This window comes from Emys orbicularis, chromosome 5, assembly GCF_028017835.1.
Source record: "Emys orbicularis isolate rEmyOrb1 chromosome 5, rEmyOrb1.hap1, whole genome shotgun sequence".
NCBI classification, from domain to species: Eukaryota; Metazoa; Chordata; order Testudines; family Emydidae; genus Emys; species Emys orbicularis.
In genome coordinates this window covers 143,576,221-143,596,571 of record NC_088687.1, presented here as the reverse complement: position 1 = coordinate 143,596,571, position 20,351 = coordinate 143,576,221, and the positions used below count along the sequence as shown (strand labels likewise).

The window sequence follows — 20,351 nt, the reverse complement described above, 5'->3', positions numbered from 1 at the left end:
GTCCCTGGGAGGGCACAAAAGCTAGTGCAATTTTGGGCTGCAGAAGCATAAGAAACGGCCAGCCTGGGTCAGACCAACAGTGGCCAATGCCAGGTGCTTCAGGGAATGAACAGAACCGGGCAATTATTGAGTGATCCATCCTCTGTTGGCCGGTCCCAGCTTCTGGGAGTCTGAGTTTAGGGACACCCAGAACATGGGGCTGCGTCCCTGCCCATCCTGGCTAATAGCCATTGATGGACCTATCCTCCAGGGACTTACCTAGTTCTGTTTTGAACCCAGTTACACTTTTGGCCTTCACAACATCCCCTGGCAAGGAGTTCCACAGGTTGACTGTGCGCTGTGTGAAGAAATACTTCCTTTTCTTTGTTTTAAACCTGCTGTTTATTAATTTCATTGGGTGACCCCTAGTTCTTGTGTTATGAGAAGGAGTAAATTACACTTCCCTATTCACTTTCTCCACACCAGTCATGATTTTATAGACCTCTATCATATCCCCCCTTAGTCGTCTCTTTTCCAAGCTGAACAGTCCCAGTCTTATTTCTCTCTCCTCATCTGGAAGCTCTTCCATACCCCCTCATCGTTTGTGTGCCCTTCCCTGTATAATTCTAACATAGCTTATCTGAGATGGGTCGAGCAGAACTGCCCGCAGTATTCAAGGTGTGGGCGTCCTATGGGTTTAGCTGGGGACCAGTTACCGGAGAGGGGCACTATGATATTTTCTGTCCCTTTCCTAATGACTCCCAACATTCAGTTCGCATTTCTGGCTGCGCTGCCCGTTGAGCGGATGTTTGAGACCCAACCCTGCTGGCTCCACGAGCTCTCTCTGGAGCGGTAACAGCTCACCGAGAGCCCAGCCCTGTGTATGGCTAGTTGGGGTTATGGGTTCCAGGGCCCGTTACTTTGCACTTGTCACCACTGAAAATGGCGACAGGGAGAGGAAAGTCCCTTTCCCGCGGTCCTGCAGCGACGGCACGTCCTGGTCACTTCATTGTCAGATATTGACGCAGTGCAGGCCGGTCAGAGAGGAGCAGCTGAAACGCTCCAGGGCGGAGTTAGATCTGTGGAACTGGTGGAGGTGGGGAATGGACCAGGTGACCAGTAGTGGTAGTGGGGCACAGTCTGGCCCCCCCAGTGCCGCACTGTCTGAGCAGCTCACAGACAGCAAATTTCGCCTCACCCCTGTGAGGTAGGTATATCACCAGCCCCTGTTTTATAGATGGGGAAACGGAGGCACAGAGAGCTAAGTGAGTGGCCGAAGGTCACCCAGGCGTCTCTGGCAGTGTTGGGATCTGAGCCCTGGTCTCCTGAGTCCCAGCCCAGCCCCTGCACGCCGGAGCCCGTCTTTCCTTCCCCAGTCGCTGCTGAAAAGAAAGGAAGAGAGGAGAAGCCCAGTGAGGCTCTGGCAGGGCTATTAAACCACCTGCTTCAGCCAATCTCTATCAGCGAGTCAGCGGAGACCTAACAGGGGCAGCAGGGCTCTGACATCGGCCTCTGCAGCATCGGCTGCTGGCCCCTGGCAGAGACGGGAGCTTGGGCCTAGGGGATGACCCCGTCTGGCCACGTCTCTGTTCTAGGCCGACCCCCAGGCCCGCTCAGGCTGTGGAACGGCTCCAAGTAATGACCAGAGCCACCGGCGAGTGTCTGAACCTGCTGGCACACGTGACGCAGAGCGACTGTACCGGGCACGGGATGGACCCGGGGAATGGGAGCCAAGGACCTACCTAGGTACTGTCCACCTCCCCTAGCCCCGACCCTCTTCGGGGCTCACCCCCTCCAGCGAGGGGGGCAAGCCGTGGTTGGAGCCCAGGAGACAATGCTGGTGCGTGGACACGGGCTGAGGCACAGCTAGGTGGGAAAGGCTGGAACAAGGGAGCCCAGGTTCATGGCTCTGCCCCTCACTCAGCAAGGGGGGGGCTCCTCTCTCCCCAGGCTGGCTCAGGCCCCACGGTAAGGGAAGTAACAGGACTGGGGGCTCAGCCAGGGTCCCTTCGCTCGGCCCTACCGATGTGCCGGATGATCTGGCTGACGGTCGGCTGGAAGAGGTCGTTCATGGCCTCCGATGACATTCGCAGCATCCCCTGCGAGGACCACTTCACAAAGTTCACGCTGGGGGCACAAGAGCGGAGGGGAGTGACTCTCCTGGGCTCCCACACGCAGGGCCAACTGGTGGCCAGCCCCCCAGGGGCAGCCCGCTCTCACGCCTGCCGCAGAGAGCAACGGGAAGGGGGCTGTGTCCTCCTGCGCCCTGCCCCCATCACCTTCCCCCGCCATGGGCAGCCAGGACTGCATGGGCAGCAAGATCAGAACATGCATTCTGCCCCTAAAAGCCCAGATCAGTCCCCCGCACGGCCCATCAGCTCAGTGCTGCTTGGCCCTGCCTTGGTGCATCTCCACCTCCACCCTGCCCTCCCCCTGGCACTGGCTCTGATCTGCCAGCTCTGGGCCACCTGCCCCTGGGCCATGCCTGGCCACAGCCTCTGCATCATGCCCGACCCCTCGCCAGTCCCTGCCCTTGTGCCCACAAACAGCCAAGTGGGGGAGGCCAAGAAAGGTATCCACACCCCTTCCAAACGCCCCACCACCCTGAGTAACTTCCTAGACGCTGAGCCCCCAGGCTGGGCCCAGAGGCATGGCCCTCTGTCGTTAAAGGGAAGGGAATGACCCCATCAGCAGGTAACAGTAGTAGGCTGTTGTCTTCCATGTGAACTAGCCACCAGAGGGGGCTGTGACACATGATCTCATCCAGAGCTCCTGGCCCACCTCCCCCCACACCCCGGGGGGTGCGTACCAAGCACACCGCAGCCCCAGCCAGCCCCCCGAGTCACCTGCTCCGCTTGAGCGCCGTCTCCACGTTCTGGCCCCGGTGCCTGCGGTAGAAGTCGACGAAGGAGAAGGGCAGCGAGACGTTGAGGGGGTTGGAGCGGAAGGGCGCTGCCGCCCTCTTGCGGGCCTCGAAGGCGATGGTCAGGTCCACCCAGGCTGCCGGGCGCTTGGCCTTGAAGGTGGCGATGAAATCCTCCCCGAAGATCTGGCCCAGCAGCGTCTCGAAGGCCAGGTCCACCCCCACCGCCCCATAGGGGCCACCTGCAATGCACAGCCACTGCGGAGTTACGGGGTGTGCGCAGAGCGGCTCTGCCCAGGGCAGGAACAGGCCCCCGGGAGTGATGGACACCCTGCTGGGACGGGTCGGGGCTCCCCAGAGGGGGAGATGGCGGCTGAGCTTGTCTGGGTGAAGGCATTTTCTGGTTATGGGACTGACTGAGGTGTTAATAGCACTGGGGGGGAGCCAGCTGATAGCAGGGGCAGGGGCAGGGGCAGGGGCTGGCCAAGCGTCACCCCCCACAAAGCTCTGCCAGTTCTGACATACAGCCTGCCCCGGTCCTCCAGCCTGCTCCCCCCTCCAGCTCCGGCCCCCACAGCTCTGCCGGTGCCCCTCAATCCTGACTCACAGCCCCCACCTCCACCCGCTATCTCAGCCCTGGGCACCCCCCGAGCTCTGCCGGTGCCCCTCAATCCTGACTCACAGCCCCCACCTCCACCCGCTATCTCAGCCCTGGGCACCCCCCGAGCTCTGCCGGTGCCCCTCAGTCCTGACTTGCAGCCCCCCATCCTGTTATCTCAGCCCTGGGCTCCCCCCACAGCCCTGCCAGGGCCCCTCAATCCCAACCCACAGCCCCCCACCCCACTTGCAGTCCTAGGGTACCCCAGGCCCCAGCGCTGCTGGAACCCCTCAATCCCAACCCACAGAGCTGCCCTGCTAGCCCAGCCCTGGGCACCCATGGGAGCCACGCGGCTAAGGAGCCAGAAGTGGTACCTGGGTCCACCCCAGACACACAGGACTTCCACACAGATGGTGGGGGCTCCCGTGGTCCCCACATTCACCCAGCTCTTGGGACTCCATGGGCTTTGGCGGGGGACTCAGCCCGCATCCTGGGGAAGGCTGAAGGGGGAACTCTCCGCAAGGAGCCGTCCCCCCATGGCGCAGCATCCGGGGCTGGGTTCTGTGGGAAGAGGACCTGCTAACTGGTGGACCAGGCCAACGAATGCTCTGCGTGTCCAGCTATCTGGTGGTTACATGCTGCCCCCATCACGGGGGGAGCCGAGCCCCTTCTCCCCAGCCCTCTGCAAAGACTAACCAAGTCATGATCAGCTCCCCTGCCCCCCACGCTCAGTATTATCACTCCCCATCATACACACGGGGAAACTGAGGCGCAGAGCAGCACCTATCCACTGCAGTCAGAAAACAGGGCTGGGGCTAGATCCAGGAACTCCCCAGCTACCAGCCGCATGTGCAGCCTGCTGGACTCTGCCCCTCGGGAGCCTGGCAGCCAGGGCTTCATTTGTAATGACAGTGGTGCCGCAGCTTGGCCCGGATAACAGCCGCCTCGCGCGAGGCGATGGAAATTAGCTAGACCTGGGAACAGAGAGCAGGGAGCAGCCCGGCCTGCTACCCGCCTGCATGGCCAAGGCTGGAACTAGCCAAAGCGCCAGCAGATGGTGCTCAAAACTAGGTAGCAGCATTTGTGGAAGTGGGAGGCCCAATAAAACCTGTTCGTCTGGGGCTTGTCTGTCGCTTTCTGGCATCACTCAGTAGCTGCTTTTTTTTTTTATTAAATAATGGAGATATCCTATCTCCTAGAACTGGAAGGGACCTTAAAAGGTCATTGAGTCTAGCCCTGTACCTTCACTAGCAGGACCAAGTACTGATTTTCCCCCAGATCCCTAAGTGGCCCCCTCAAGGATTGAACTCACAACCCTGGGTTTAGCAGGCCAATGCTCAAACCTCCGAGCTATCCCTCCCTCACACAAACTGAGATGACCTCGGAACACAAAGCTGTTACTGATGACCTCCCTCCCCTAATCATGATCAGGTGTGTGACAGGCCTGTAGTCTGGGGGGAAGGGGGGGGGTCTGGTCTCTGCTCCTGGGCCCTCCCCTCTCAATAACCTCACTGCACAGAACCCTTCTGCCATGCGACTGGGAAACTTTACCACAGCAACCCAGTTTTGTCTCTCACGCTTCTCTTACGGGGCTTAACGTGACTCCAGTCCACTGCAATTCATCAGCATCGCTGCCCATCACGGGGACCTCTGCAGGCCCCCAGCAAATCCTCCGGTTGGAAGTCTATAGCTAGTTTCCCTATGGACACCAGATGGTGCTACAGCCCCTCGTTGCACTGAGACACGGGGCCGGGGCTGCACGCTGAGGTGCACTGGGGACCGGTCCCTGGGAGATGCTGTCTCCCCAGCTGAACGGGTCGCTCCTGAGGTTTTAGGCCTTGTCTACACTACACGGTTTTAGGCAGACATCATAAAAACACCCCCCCTCCCCAAGTGGCGTTGGGCTGATGTCACTGGAGTTAGGGCCAGGCCATGTCTGTGTAGACGCTGGTTTCCTTACATCAGCTGCTGGCTGTCATTCTTGTCAATTTCATGCCATTAAATTGACAAGAAAGCTGGCTCCGGAGCCTGGCTGCCACCTCGGCTCCCGGCTTAGGCTGCTGCCCGGGCTCCCCACAGGGACCCCTGCTGCCCCCCGGGGTCCCTGCTCCCCACCGGGAGCATGGCAGCCGACCGGACTCCTGGGGCAGATCTCCCCGCAGGAGGCGAGAAGCCCCAGGTGGCTCCCCCTGCTCCTGGCTGAGCGTGCAGAGGCGAGAAGCCCCGGGCAGCTGCCCCACTGCTCCTGGCTGGGAGTGGGGAGGAGAGAAGACGGGGGGGGGGGCAGATGGAGCGGAGACCCCTAGCTCTCAGCCCCCCCACACTGCCCCTCTTCAGTGGGTGGACGTGCTCCTGGTGAGGACACGCACCACCAGCAGGAGGGTCGTGTGGACATCAGCCACCACAGTCGTTAATGCGGTGGCTGTAAGGCGACCTAACATAGGTCGACTTATCTGTGTGGGGTAGCCAGAGACTCACTTTGGCCAGTCGCCTTCTGCAGCTCGGGAACACGCCCGTCAGCGGGGACGCCCAGCGGGCAGGGGACAGCCACCAGGGGAATGGGAACAATCCCACACTGGCCACTAGGGGGTGGGAGTGGGATGCTCTAGAGACATCCGAATCGCCAGGGCTCCTTGGACATGTCCCGCTACCGCAATCCAAGGCCGCGCCCGAGCCCCTCCCCAGGCCTGAAATTTAGACCCAGCTACGGCCATTGCAGCTCCAGCTCATCCCGGCTAATCACACCCCCGTGGGTCACCCCCCCCCACACACACACACACTGCCTTTGCCCACAACACCGGCCTCCATCACCCACCGAGTCAGAGAGGGCAAAGCCAGAAGGGACCACCAGTGCATCCCGTCTGCCCTGCTGTATAGCCCGGGCCAGTGACCCCGCCCAGCACCCGTGCCCTGACCCAGCCACAGGAGCGACCCCAGGGCTGTGACAGCCCGCAGGAGCCCACGCTAGTGTGTGCCACAGGCGGGACCGAGCGGCACCAGCGCCTGAGGGCACCTCTATGGCAGGGAACTGATTAGGTGAGACATACCCAGCCGATCCTGGCAACTGACTTGCACCCAGATGCAACAGAGGAAGATGATCCTTCCCCCCGGCATCACTGCCCCCTCTGACCTGGGGGGAAATTCCTTCCCAGCCCCACACGTGGCCATCAGTTAGACCCCCAGCACGTGAGTACGAACAAGCCAGCCAAGCCACTGAGCGAGCAAGAGGATGTTCGGTGCCAACTCAGCGCCCTCGCCCAGCCTAGCCCATGTCCCATCTCCTGCCTTGGCCATCCCTGATGTTTCAAAGGAGATTAAAAAAAAAACCCTCCCGGAATATACTTGAGGGGGGAGAAATCCCTTCCTGACCCCGGCCTGTGGCCAGCTGAAGCCCTGAAGCATGAGTTTTGGGAACATAGAACGTCACCTGGACGTGAGCCCCAGGGCTGCTGAGCCCTGCCCCCCACCCCCATCACGAGCATCTGTCCAGCTCGCTTAGAACTAATCCCGTCCTTTGCCTCACAGCCGTGTGTGTGTGTGTGTGTGTGTGTGTGTGTGTGTGTGTGTGTGTGTGTGTGTGTGTGTGTGTGTGTGTGTGTGTGTGTGTGTGTCTGTCCCAGCACCTCACCCCTCCGATGGTGAGAAACCTTCTCAGTCCCAGCCTGAATTTGTTCCTGGCCAGTTTATCCCCATTAGCTCTTGTGCCCACAGTGCCCTTTAGCTTAAAAGCTCTTCACCCCCCCTGGTGTTTACTCCTCCTCCCAGATGTATTTACCGAGAAGAGTCAGCTGCCCACTCGGCCTCCTTGCTAGCCAAGCTCTTCCAGGCACCTCTCCTACGCTAGGCCCTCCAGTCCCCAGCCGCGTCACCCATCACCACCCTCCACGCCACCCATCCCGCCTGGGCCACCCTCCCTGACCCGATCCGTACAGCCGCCACCATCCCCTCCTCCGAGCCCCTCTCCAGACACACCCGTGCCCCACAGCCCATGGCAACATGCTGGCTGAGGAGAGGCAGCTATGGGGCATTTGCTGGGCAGGCTTTTCCCGCAGGAGCAGTGACCGATGGCCACTCCATTCCTTCCTGCCCAATACAGAGGGTCAGCCATTAGCTGGGGGCAGAGAGGGGGAAGCATTTGGGGGTCTGATCCAAAGGCCATGGGAGTCTTTCCACTGGCTCCAACAGGCACTGGATTGGGCCCTTGGCACATGACTCCCGGGCATCGCCATCCTACCTGAGGCTTTGTAGAGCTCTTTGAGCGTCCCTTGCGGCTGCTCGATCTGGTGGACGGTCAGATCCACCGTCCCGCCACCGCAGTCAGCCACGATGTAACGGTCTCCTGGAAGAAAATAACAACAGCCTCCCCTAGCTCTCATCATCCATGGCTCTCAACCCAGGCCGGTCTCACGGCCCCCATTTTGCAGGTGGGGAAACTGAGGCACGGAGCGGGGAAGTGACCTGCCCAAGGTCGCCAAGCAGACCAGTGGAAGAGCCAGGCACAGAACTCAGGTGTCCTGAGTTGCAGACCAGCGAGGCAGAGAACTGTGCTCGTACAGACACCGGGTCCTGAGAGCCTGCCCCCTCCTTTCTGCCATGTGACATGGGGGGTGGCAGCCCCGATGCAGCCAAGTGCCCATCCCCCATCCCTCACCGCCTCTGCATAGCTGGAAACGCCAGTTGCAAAGCTCGGGACTGAGGGCCAGAGCAGGGCAGGATGCGGCTGAGAGGAGAACCTAGCCCGGGGTGGGCAAACTACGGCCCGCGAGTCGGATCCAGCCCGTCAGGTCTTTCAATCCGGCCCGCAGGATCGCCAGCCCCATTGCATCGCGGGGCTAAGGCAGGCTCCCTGCCTGCCCTGGCCCCGCGCCGCTCCTGGAAGTGGCCAGCACCACGTCCCTGCGGCCCCTGGGAGGGCGGGAGGGCGGCAGAGGGCTTTGTGCGCTGCCCTCGCCTGAAGGCACTGCCCCCCACAGCTCCCATTGGCTGGCAGCGCAGCGATAAGGGTGGCAATACTGGGACCCCACCCACACAACAGCCTTGCCACCCCTCCTCCCATGACCTCCTTTTGGGCCGGGACCCCCCGGTTACAACACCGCGACATCTCAGATTTAAATATCTGAAACCATGACATTTCAGATTTTAAAAATCCTCTGACTGTGAAATTGACCAAAATGGGCCGTGAATTTGGCAGAGCCCTAACAAGGGGCCTTGAGCGGAGCCTGTAGCGGCCACGGTCTGTCCTGCTCATTCCTGCTAAGAACCACCGTGGGACCCGGGCAAAGCGCTGATGAGAGGCGGATGATCTGAGCAACTGCCAGGGCTGCCGTCCTGCTTTGCTCCCGCCAGGCTGAGGTGTTTGCTGCATTAGAGCCTGATCCTGGACCTCGCCCAGCCAATGGGCCCGATTCTCCCTGACAGCCGTGAGCCGCCAATGGAGCCAAGGGGCAGGTCACCCGGGGACATGACTCATGCCTGCAGGACTGGGCCCCCCGTGCGCCACTTTCCCGCCGGCTGCGGGGGGCTCCGAGCTCGCCAGTTACGTCCACCTGGCTGCTGCTTGTAGCCTGCGCTGCCGAGCCCCAGACCGCTCCCTCCAAGCCAGGGGTTTCCCCCCACGCTCCCCTCGTGCGCCGCTTCTCGGCCTGACCCTGCTCCCCTCCCCTGCGCACAGGCCAGGCGGGGCTGGACTGGTGTTTGCAGGGAGCTTGGAAGGGACCGCAGAAACACAGAGCACCGTTGCCACCAGCCAGTGACCGCTCCCTCCCCACAGGCCCCTGACGGTTAATCCTCACTGAATCCGGCAACCCAAAAAACAACCCCCAACGCTCCAGCCCAGGGACGGCCAAAACCTCCCTCCTGAGCGAAGTCAGCTTCCTGCGAGCCGGCCAGATGCTCGGTAAGGAGCGATTTCCTGCCGGCAGCGAGCTGACCTCAGCCCTTCCTCCCGAATTTCTCCAGAGCAAGGGAAATCGCTAAGCCCCTGGACGGGGCTCGCCAGGCAGGAAGGCTGTTGAAGAGATCAAGCTTCGGGGAGGAGCTGGTCCATTCCTGTTGGTAACTGGCATCAAGGGGTCACCTGGGGCCGTGTCCTCATTCCTCGGGCCTGCCTGGGAGCTCAGGGCGGGGTGGGGTGCTGACCTAGTGGTGGATCTCACAATGCCTGGGAGCCCCCCATGCCACCGGCGGCAGCTGCCGCAGCTTAAAACCTTCTAAAGCAGAACATGAGGGCCCCGGTCCTGCTCTCACCGAAGCCGGGCGCAGCCGAGCGCGAGCTGAGAGCTGAAGATGCGCCCCCCCCAGCTTTCCTAGGGGCACGAAGGGAGAGAAGCATGCGGCCGGGGCACTGGATTGGGAGTCCGAAGACTGCGTTCTGACCCACTGTGGGACCAAGGGCAAATCTAGCTAAGGTCTTTCTATGGCACCGGTCACAGTAATAGCTGAACACCTCATGTCTTTGATGGATTTAGCTCCCGACGCCCCTGGGAGGCAGGGCAGGGCACCCCTGGGAGGCAGGGCAGGGCTGTTATCCCCACTGTACAGATGGGGAAACTGAGGCCAAGAGCAGTGAAATGATTCACAGAGGACATACACTGAGTCAACTGCAGTGCCATCCTGATTACTGGCGGTGTGTTCTGACCACTAGACCGCACTCCCTCCCCGACTCTGGCAAGTCCACTGGAGGCGCTAGGCTTCAGACAGAACAGGCCCAGCGGGTCCAAGCTGGCCACTGTACCCAGCAAGGCGTGACAGTTTGAGCCAATATGGGCTTGGTGGGTACAGCTCAGGCAGGGAGCGTCACAATGCAGCCAACAGGCAGCGCTGCTGGCAGGACCCCTTTCATAAGCACCTGGGTTACAAGGACACATGTCCAGGGACTCCACCGCTCTGAGAGAAGAGGCGCCTGGGGGCTAAACCACAGCACAGGATATTAGCAGGTGTGGGGTCCCAGCTCTGCCTCCCTCTGTGACCCTGGGCAAGTTGCTGCCCCTCATTGTGCCTCGGTTTCCCCAGTTGCGATCTGGGGTTTCATAGACTATCAGGGTTGGAAGGGACCTCAGGAGGTCATCTAGTCCAACCCGCTGCTCAAAGCAGGATCAAGCCCCAGACAGATTTTTGCCCCAGATCCCTAAATGGTCCCCTCAAGGATTAAACTCACAACCCTGGGTTTAGCAGGCCAATGCTCAAACCACTGAGCTATCCCTCCCCCAAGTGCACTGCAGAAGAGCAGTGTGGTGCTACTGCTCGTGTTTTCTCCATCCCAGAAGGATTTGGGGCCAGAATCCTCTGCTTGGTTTTCAGGCAGTGCCGTGTGCTAGTTGAGAAACAGGGCGACCCCTGGAAGTTCGGTCCATGCTGTCGCTCATCTCTGGAGGAGAGAGAGCCAGAGAGCCACTGGGTCTCTCTGAAGCCGGCAGCCTGAAGAAAGAATCCCCTTGATATTAGCCCACTCCTGTCTCTTCTCCACTGCAAACCGACCCTGCATTTCCCCCTGCTCTAGCACCTTTCACCAGAACTCTTTATACACAGCCATGAGCTAGTGTCTGGAAGGGCGGCGGCGTTATTCCCATTTTACAGCTGGGGAAACTGAGGCACGGAGCAGGGAAGTGACTGGCCCAGGGTCACCCCACGGGCTCAGGGCGAGAACCCTTTCCTAGGCCTGTGTTCTACCCACTGGGAACAGCTGGCCCCGAAGGCGAGATGAACCGGAGATCCTGACAGCTGCACGAAGCGATCTGAGCCGCAGCGCCTGCGTCCCTAGCGCCCTCAACCGTGCTACCTAATTAACGATTCCTAACGCTCCTCAGCCAGGGACCGCGGCGCGCTCGGCAGCGGCAGGCACATGAGCTCCCACCTGACAGTTGAGGAAGCGGGAGCATTGATACTGCAGGGCCAAACACTGCAGATGCAAACACCCCTTGAATCCAGATCTAGGGGCCCACATAAATGGCCTGATTTTCTGCTGCGAGCCCAGCAGCTGCCCTGAGAGTCAATAGGATGGATGGGCTCAGCACCTGCCAGCCAGGTCCCTGCCTCCCAAAGGAGCGGGCGGATGCTGGGACCCCCCGTGCCGAGCAGAGCTGGGCTAGCTGGACTTTCCCCAGCAGCTGGGATACAGCGAGATCCAGGGGCCGTGTCTTAGCAGAGGGAGGGCGCAGCCAAGCCCCCCTCTCTGAGCAGGGGTGATACCCACCTGCTGCTGGAACCTGGGGCCGCCTCGCTGAAACTCCCAGCCGCCCCCATAGGCACAGCCAGCAGGAGGCTGGCCAGAGCGCAGCCTCGGGGAACCCCCTGGGGGCAGAGGGGCAGTGGCATGGGGAAGCAGGGAGCCGAGCCCCTCGGGAGAGGCGCCATCTCCCTCTGCTAGGGGGCGCCGGCAGGCCAGCGATGCCTCAGCAGCAGCTGGCAGAGCTCCAAGAACCATCTTCACACAGCACCCAGGGGCGACCGTCAGGGCCCAGGGCGCTCTGCGTATCGTGGGCAGGCCGGCTGGGGGCCGAGGAGACCCCAGCTGTTGCCTGAGCTGCTCCACCAGAATCCGACCCTCCTACAGGGACAGCTGGAGACAGGGTGACAAGGGGAGAGAGCGTTCGTCTCGAGCAGGAGAGAGCCAGCAACTGAGAGAGGCAGCCTAAATGCCGGCGGCGACTGGGGCAGCCGAAGATCCGGCCGCTGCGGTCGCCGCCGAAGAAAATGCCGCCCCCCAAATCCTAGCGCCCTAGGCGACCGCCTAGGTCGCCTAATAGGTTGCACCGGCCCTGCTCAGGGGATGTCTGCACAGCACCTAGACCCCCCCTGGCGGGGTACGGCAAAGCGCCCTGCAGAACCCTCCGGGCGCTGCGGGACGTTCCTGCACGGCCAGTGGGGGCGCTGGTGAGTCACACCCCAGCTTGCCGCGCTCTGACGTCCCGCGTAGACGAGCCCCCCCGGTGTCAGACCACTGGCTTCAGAGACACTTGGGAAGAGCCCAGGCTGCTCCGTTCATCTGTCTCACCTCGCAAGGTCTTTCCTTGGCGCAAGGGTGACACCTTCCTCTGGTTAGAGCAGTGTGTGTGTTATGGGGGGGAGGGTCTGATTGCCAGGGGGCTGGCCTGGGACTTGGGAGATTTGAGTTCAATCCCCTCCTCTGCCACAGACTCCCTGTGTGACCTGGGGCCAGTCACTTAGTGGCTCTGTGCCTCAGTTTCCCCACATGTGCAATGGAGATAATCACACGGCCCTGCCTCATAGAGGTGTGTGAGGGTGAGTCCAGTAACAATTGGGAAGCGCCCAATACTACGGTGACACGGCCCATAGAAGGGCCTTAGCCAGAGAGATGGCAGTCAGTTAACAGCGGCGTTCAATCCTAAGGGGGGGCTGTGGTTGGCTCTGTGGCCAGGGCGTGGAGGCTGCGCTCACGGGGGTCCTGGATGAGGCGGGATTCCGTCCCCCGAGATGGTGGGCTCTGCTTTCGGCTCATTACGATGGGCCTCACCCACTTCCCGTTCCTGAGCAAACGGCCCCTCCTACCTGCCTGCATTTCGGACCACAGCTCGCCTACCCCCGACTCCACCAGGAAGGTCCTGCTGTGCCGGGAACGCCGGAGCTGCTCTCTGGCTGCGAGGAGAAAGCAAAGGGATTGGGTGTGAGAGGGACACGGGGCAATGGGGGGCGGCTGTGAGCCGGACAGGCTGTGTGGAGGTCTGACCTTGACCCACACGCCTGGGACAACGGCTCCAGCGGCTCTGCCCAGCAGCACCGGCACCTCCAGCTTCTGCCCCCGGCAGCCCCTAGCCTCAGCACCGCTACTCCTGCTGCCTGCAAGACTCAGCACCTCTCCGGAGGAGTCAGTGGTACAACGGCTGGTGACTTCCGAAGCAGGATCGGGCCCTTCCTGATGAACTCGGGACCCTCTTGCAGCCTCCCGTTCATTTGCAGGCACAGCGGAGGGGTGAGGGGCAGGAGCAGAGCTCGGGGGAGTCAGACCGGAAGAGCAAGCAGTGCTGCAGGACACAACCGAACTGGGGGCGAACCCAGGGCTGGGCTAGCAATGGCTGAGGGGGGGAACCTCAGGACTGGATGAATGGGGGAGCGGTGGGTTGGGATTGAGGGGCACTGATGGTGCTGTGTGTGGGGACCCTAAGACTGGAATAATGGGGGGCATGGACTGAAACAGAGGGGCATCAGCAGAGCTGTGTGTGGGAAGCCCAGGACTGGAATAACGGGGGGCTGAGGGTTGGGATTGAGGAGCATCAGCAGAGCTGTGGCAGGGGGGAGGTTTCCCTATATCTTGCCTGCATCGTGTCTGCCCCAATTGGTGCTAATCGTCTTTCATTTTTATGGCCTTAAAATCACCTCGAAATTGCCAGAAAAAAACCTGCCCCAAATTACCCGCTTTCTTGGGAGAGTGAAATCAAAGCTGCCCTACGCAGGCGTCACCCAGAACTCGGAGACGCTCCAGCGCGACCAGTCAGGCCGTGGTGACAAGCCTGCCCACACATCAGGGACCGGAGTTCCTGGCCTGTCGGGCTGGCCTGGGAGCCAGCTCACGGCTAACTCTGTCACCCCACTGCAGAGCCCTTCAGGAGCAGGGCCGCTGGGAGGGGCAGGTCTCCATCCCACCAGGGGCTGACAGCAGCTGGCATTGGTGCCGATGTCTGAACGCACAACGGGCTGCGTAGCAAATCATGGGCAAAGCTTCGGAGAGGCGCAGGGCAGCATCTTTGTTTGTAATCATGTGTGTTATGCATCCGTCCCCCATTGTGCCAAAGCACTTAACACACATTACACACAAAGGATGCCCATGGATCACGTCACCACCACAATGCAGTCACCTCTGGGGTGGGGCTCAGCTGCTGTCCCACAGCGCACAGCAACACTACGAGGCAGGAGAATACTGGCCGGGCGGGATGCAATGCCCAGTGCAGCTCCCTGAGCTGGAGTCTGGCCAGGGCACGGGAGTCAACGCCCCTACCGATGTACACGGGGCAAACAGAGCTTCTCTTCTGAACGACTGAGCAATACCGCGCCCCATGTGCGGGCACTGGTTTAATATCGACTCAGAGGGCAGAGCGCCCCCTACTGAGTCACCCACACAGCACCCCCTAGCCTCTTAGTGAGGTACTGACTGGCTCAATACTGACAGAGGGACATGGGCCACCTACTTACCAGCCCCCGGCTTTTCCCTTGCAAGGCTCCCAGCCAAGCAGTAACTAGCCTTCATGTGGCTCAGCTGTAAGATCTGACATGACCAGTACCTGAGCCACAGCTGGCTTGTAACTCCCGTCTCTTCTCTGCTGACCTCACCTCCTTCCCCACCCCCCGGGAGAGGAGTGGACAGGATGGCGCTTTGGCTCCCATGTTGTTCCTGGGTTGATTGTCACTTTGGGTGGAGTTTCTCCCCCCGCCCCCGAATCTCTCATGATGCTGGGCGGGGAGGAAAAACAAAGATGCCAGATAAAAAGCCGGGCTGGGCAAGATGGGTTTGGTCGATGAGGCCAGGAAGGGCGGGGAGATGTTTGGAGAGGGTGGGGCTACCCGCCGGGGGAATCTATTTTCAGCTCCCTGGGATGTGCTTTTCCGTGTTAGCTCATCAGCTTTTGCCCAAAGATGCAACAACAAACAACCAGCAGGTCGCTCAGTGCTCCCGCCCCGCAAAAAATCTCGCTCTGTGAAACGTAGACACGGACCATAGGGAAGAAACAGACCTAGGGGGTTGGCCTGAGCCCACAGCTCTCTGCGGTACCTCTACTGCCATTCATTAATGATTATGATATTAACTCTATAGCAGCCAGCAGCACGCTAAGCACCGTCCACCGCGTACAGACAGGTCCCTGCCCCCAAGATCTCACAGTCTAGAGGCCAGATGCTCAGCTAGCGGAAATCAGCGTCAGTGGGGCAACACTGACATACACCTGTTAAAGCGCTCGCCTTGTAGTCGCCATTTACGTCGGCTTTGTCCCCAGTGTCCTGAGCAAGGACTCTCCAGCTGGGGTGAAGCTAGAGCAGGGATCCCAGACGTCCTGATATTAGGGGCTTTCTCTTAGATATGTAACTATACCTCCCCTCCACCTGTGAAAAAAACAAAGTGTTCTGGTTTTTCACACTTGCTACCGGGTCCCCCTAAGCTAGGGCACTTCCTCGGAGGTAAATATTACAGAGCCTGCAGAGGAACCTAAGGCAATGAACTGTGTTGAAGCAGCACCGCCCTCTGCTGGAGGGAATCAGAGCTGCTTAGCCGTGTGTCAGATCTTCTATACTGAGCGGAGATTCTCCTTGAGCTCAAGTAGCTTTAACCAGGGCTTTTAAAGCAAGGAACCTGGGTTCTGCCCTAGTATTGCTATGAAGTTATCAGTGGCCCCGGTGTCAACTATGAAGCTCCTAGACAGCTCGGGATTTGCTCTAATGTTCTGTGGTGTGACTGCGCCTGAAAAGCAGGTTGAAAGCTCAGCGGCTCTGAGTTTAGCAGGAGGAAAATGAAAGCCGAGGGCCAAGAGGGAGAGGGACAAACACAAGCATGCAGAGGGAAACCAAAGGCTTAGCTGAGACAGAGACAGTTTAAGCTGGAAATTTAAGGCCAGGAAAGTCAGGGGTGGATGTGGGGACCCCCAGGGCAGATTGGGAGGAGAGCAAGAGATGTTTTTACAGATGAGAGACCTGTAAGAAAAGAGGGTTATGACCATGGAAGACTTTAATTACTCAGCTCTTGACTAGGAAAACATCTATTGTCTGCTCAAAGCTGACCAGGTGTCTGGAGATATTAGAGCAAGGCAGGATATTTGCTTCTCTAATGCAGTTTGTCAAGCAGCCAGTCAGAGGCTCTTTGGAGGAAATGAACCAAGCAGAAGGAAGGCAGAAGCTGGGCAAATAGATGAGCTGGAGATGGTACAACAAGAGGGGAAATCTTGTGGTTAAGACACAAAACCAGCCAACTGTGTGACCCTGGGCAAGTAGCACCACTGTTCTGTGCCTCGGTTTCCCCATCGGTAGAAGGAGGACAGTTCTAGCTGTTTAGCTGGCCACCATGACTATAGCATCTCACAGGCATTAACAGTAGGTAAGAATGATTGTTCCCATTTTATAGCTAACACCACCACCCGGCTCTTCTCTAGCGCTATTCATCAGTAGGTCTCAAAGGAGGGCGGTATCATGATCCTCATTTTACGGACGAGGAACCTGAGGCCCAGAGAGATTAAGTGACTCACCCAAGGTCATACAGGGAGTCTGGGGCAGAGCCAAAAATCACATCTAGGTCTCCCAAGTCCCAGGCCAGTACATCCACCACACGACCATCCAGCCCCAGTGAGGCTGGGCGGACAAGCACAGCAATGCTCTAACTGCTCTGAGCTCATCTGCGAGAGAGGGACATTATTACGAACTCCTGGTACAGATGAGAAGGAGCCTGGCTGAGTGGCTGGGCAGAAGGCATGACGGAGCGGACAGCTCTGGACAAACTCCTCCATCACGCGATGGACCCTGGCGCTCCCTGTCAAATGACACCTTCTGGTCAGGCCAAAGGCCTGCGTCTGGCTGGTTTCTACTGACAGCACCTGCCTTGCAGCACAAACCCTCCCTGGTTCCAGCACAAAGACAGGGCTGACACTCGGCACGCGTGGTCCCTCGTGCCAACGTGGGCTAGTGTCCTGTGGGCTGAGCTACCACGCGGCACCCCATGCTGTGGAGACGATAGTCATGCCGCTGGCACTCATTGAGTCGATCTGACTTGTGGCCCAGCGCCTCGAAGGGATTCAGGTGCCGAACTCCCATTGACATCAGTGCTGCTGCCCCAGCCGAGGATGGGCTGCAGGACACAGACAGACCCTGTGGTTCTCGCAGCATCAGCGCTGGATTAACACGGCCTGTGCTGCCTAGTGTCCCTGGCCAAAGCACCCCAGGACTGGAGCGCAGCCTCTGTCGCAGCTGGCCACAGCATTGCGTTCTCGGAGCAAAGAGGACAGTCCTGGCTGGGGGACTGTGTTTACCCACAGAGAAGATCCAGCAGGCCAGTGGCAGGGCAGGGTCACTGCCGTCTTCTGCCTGACATGGAGGGGCGGCCTCTGGGAGTGGGAAGGGCCTAGTCAGCCCATGCCTATCTGTTGGGACGGCCAGCAAGGTGGCCAGTTAGTGCTGTAGACCCTTGGCCCACGGGCCCTGGGCTGAGACCGGCCAGCTCGTTCCACAGCCGTGATGCACACATCCAGCTTGCACCTCTTGGCAGGTGATGAGGGAGAGGCCATGCGGGATGCAGGGCAGATGTGCTCTGCTTTTCTGCAAGCCGCACTAGGGGAAGGAAGGGGTGGCCCAAATTGCAGAGCTCCATGTGATTAGTGACCTCAGTGTCTGGCCCTGCCGCAGTGCCTGAGGACAGACCAGATTCTGTTTTCAGCTACACAGGACTGCCGTGGAGCCAGGGCTGGATTCGGCTCCCAGTCATCCTGGGGTAAATCCGGAATTACCCACTGACTGCCACGGGCTTGGAGCCAGAGTCTGATCTCCGCTACTCTAGTGTAAATCCAGCCTCACCCCGCTGACGTCAGTGTGCGTCTCTCTAATGCTCAGGCTCGTCTCCGGGATCGCGACGTGATGGCGCGGCTGGGGATTTACGCTGAGCCGATCTGGCGAGCTGGACCTGTCAAAGGCCAGGCACACTCCGCTTGCTAGGCGTTCAGGGTTGTGGATCTGACTTGGAACATCCAGGAAGCTGCAAAGGCCGTCCGGGAAGCCAAACCAGACAGCGTCACCTCAATAAAGTCCCGAGTGAAGGGGTGGGAGGGGGTCATTCCCAAACAGCCCTGACATCAGCCAGAACATTTGGACTTTTCAGTGACCAGCAAGGGCCAAATTCTGCTCTCCCTTCCACCAGTGTAAATCCACAACAAAGGCAGCTGAGCTGCTCTGGATTGACACCCAGGATCCAGCCGAGGTGGTCAGAAAGGACCGGAGCTGCGGGATTTCTGTAAGCAGCGCAGCCGAGCACCAGCCGAGCACCCGTAATGCAGACCAGATGGGGCTGCCTTCCCCCCGCACACTGCAATTGTTAGGCTTCGGTTTTGTTTTGATACGGGAACCCTCTGACCCGGCCTCAGCGAGCTCAGGAAACAGGGCTGGTTCCGTGGCTAATTTCCCAGAGGGGCCACTCGCTGCTTTGGAGAGACACTTTCCCTGCAGCCACAGGGGGCTCTGAAAGCTCTTGCCTTTCAAAAACACACACACACACAGACATGCACACGCGCGCACACACACACACACACGCGTACACAGACACAGACACACACACACACACACACAGACATGCACACGCACACACACACACACACACACACACAGACACACACGCGTACACAGACACACATGCACACACACACTCAAATGATTCCTAGCCACCACACTGCCTACCCAGGTCGCAGGTCCCAATTCCGCCTGGCACTTCAGCACGAGCAGCCCTTTGGATTTCACAGGGACTACACACATTTCCAGTTACACACGTGCTAAAATATCTGACTGAACTGGGCCCAGACCTGGCCCGTTGAGCTCCACGTAATCTTCTTCTCAGGACCTCCATCATCCCCTTTCCCCACGTGTTGGTTAGACTCCATTGCTGTGTCTGGCCTTTGACTCTTCAGGGCAGGGAGTGAGCCTACCTCTGTGTCTGTACAGTGCCTAGCACACATAAGAACATAAGAACGGCCATACTGGGTCAGACCAAAGGTCCATCTAGCCCAGTCTCCTGTCTGACGACAGTGGCCAATGCCAGGTGCCCCAGAGGGAATGAACCTAACAGGTAATGATCAAGTGATCTCTCTCCTGCCATCCATCTCCACCCTCTGACAAACAGAGGCTAGGGACACCATTCCTTACCCATCCTGGCTAATAGCCATTAATGGACTTAACCTCCATGAATTTATCCAGTTCTCTTTTAAACCCTGTTATAGTCCTAGCCTTCACAACCTCCTCAGGCAAGGAGTTCCACAAGTTGACTGTGCGCTGCATGAAGAAGAACTTCCTTTTATTTGTTTTAAACCTGCTGCCTATTAAGACCTGGGTCTTGATCTCGGCTGGGGGCTGTGGGTGCTAAAACCAGTGAAACTAATGACACATCTCCCATCACCAGAGCTCAGAGTCAGTCGGGGGGATTCTATCTCTAGCAGGTCCTGCGCACTGTCGGGTGTATCATCCAGAATTAGCATCGCTTATGATTTGTCTGGAGCTGGCAGTTCATCGATTATAGAGAACAAAACCAGAAGGGACCATTGTGATCATCTAGTCTGATCTCCTGTCTAGCACAAGCCCTGAATTAATGCCTGTTTGAACGACAACAGATCTTTCAGAAAATCATCCAATCTTGATTTTAAAATTGCCAGTGATGGAGCCCCCACCCCAACCCTTGATCAACTATCCCAATGGTTAATTACCCGCACTGTTAAAAATATGTGCCTTATTTACAGTCTGAATTTGTCTAGCTTCAACTTCTAGCCATTGGGTTGTGTTAGACCTTTGTCTGCTATTGTGAAGAGCCCCCTACATCAAATTTCTGTTTCCCATGTAGGTACCTATAGATTGTGATCAAATCACCCCTTCACCTACTTTTTGCTAAACGGAACAGGTTTGTTTCTCACTATAAGGCGGGTTTTCCAATCTGTTAATCATTCTCGTGGCTCTTCTTTGCACCCTTTCCAAGTCATCAACAGCCTTCCTGAATTGTGGGCACCAGACCTGGATGCAGGATTCCAGCAGGGGTCGCACCAGTGCCAAATACAGAGGTCAAATCACTTCTCTGCTCCTACTCACTATTCTCTGTTTATGCAGCAAGTGATTACAGGAGCCCTTTCAGCCAGAGCATCACGCTGGGAGCTCATGTTCAGCTGATTATTCAGCACGATCCCCGTGTTTTTTTCAGAGTCACAGCTTCCGAGGATAGATCCCCCGTCCTGTAAG

The 20,351-nt window shown here is 58.8% G+C and overlaps 1 protein-coding gene across 1 annotated transcript in view; it reads right to left on the bottom strand.

The window, feature by feature from the left end:
* The window catches only part of HSPA12B (heat shock protein family A (Hsp70) member 12B), a 53,587-nt gene that overhangs the window by 1,387 nt on the left and 31,849 nt on the right, over positions 1-20,351 (bottom strand). The window contains exons 8-11 of the mRNA XM_065405759.1: positions 12,948-13,034; positions 7,675-7,779; positions 2,826-3,084; positions 2,003-2,106 (exon numbers count right to left, since the gene is read on the bottom strand). Of these exons, the coding sequence (XP_065261831.1) occupies positions 2,003-2,106; positions 2,826-3,084; positions 7,675-7,779; positions 12,948-13,034 (555 nt within the window). The remainder of the gene's footprint in view (positions 1-2,002; positions 2,107-2,825; positions 3,085-7,674; positions 7,780-12,947; positions 13,035-20,351) is intronic.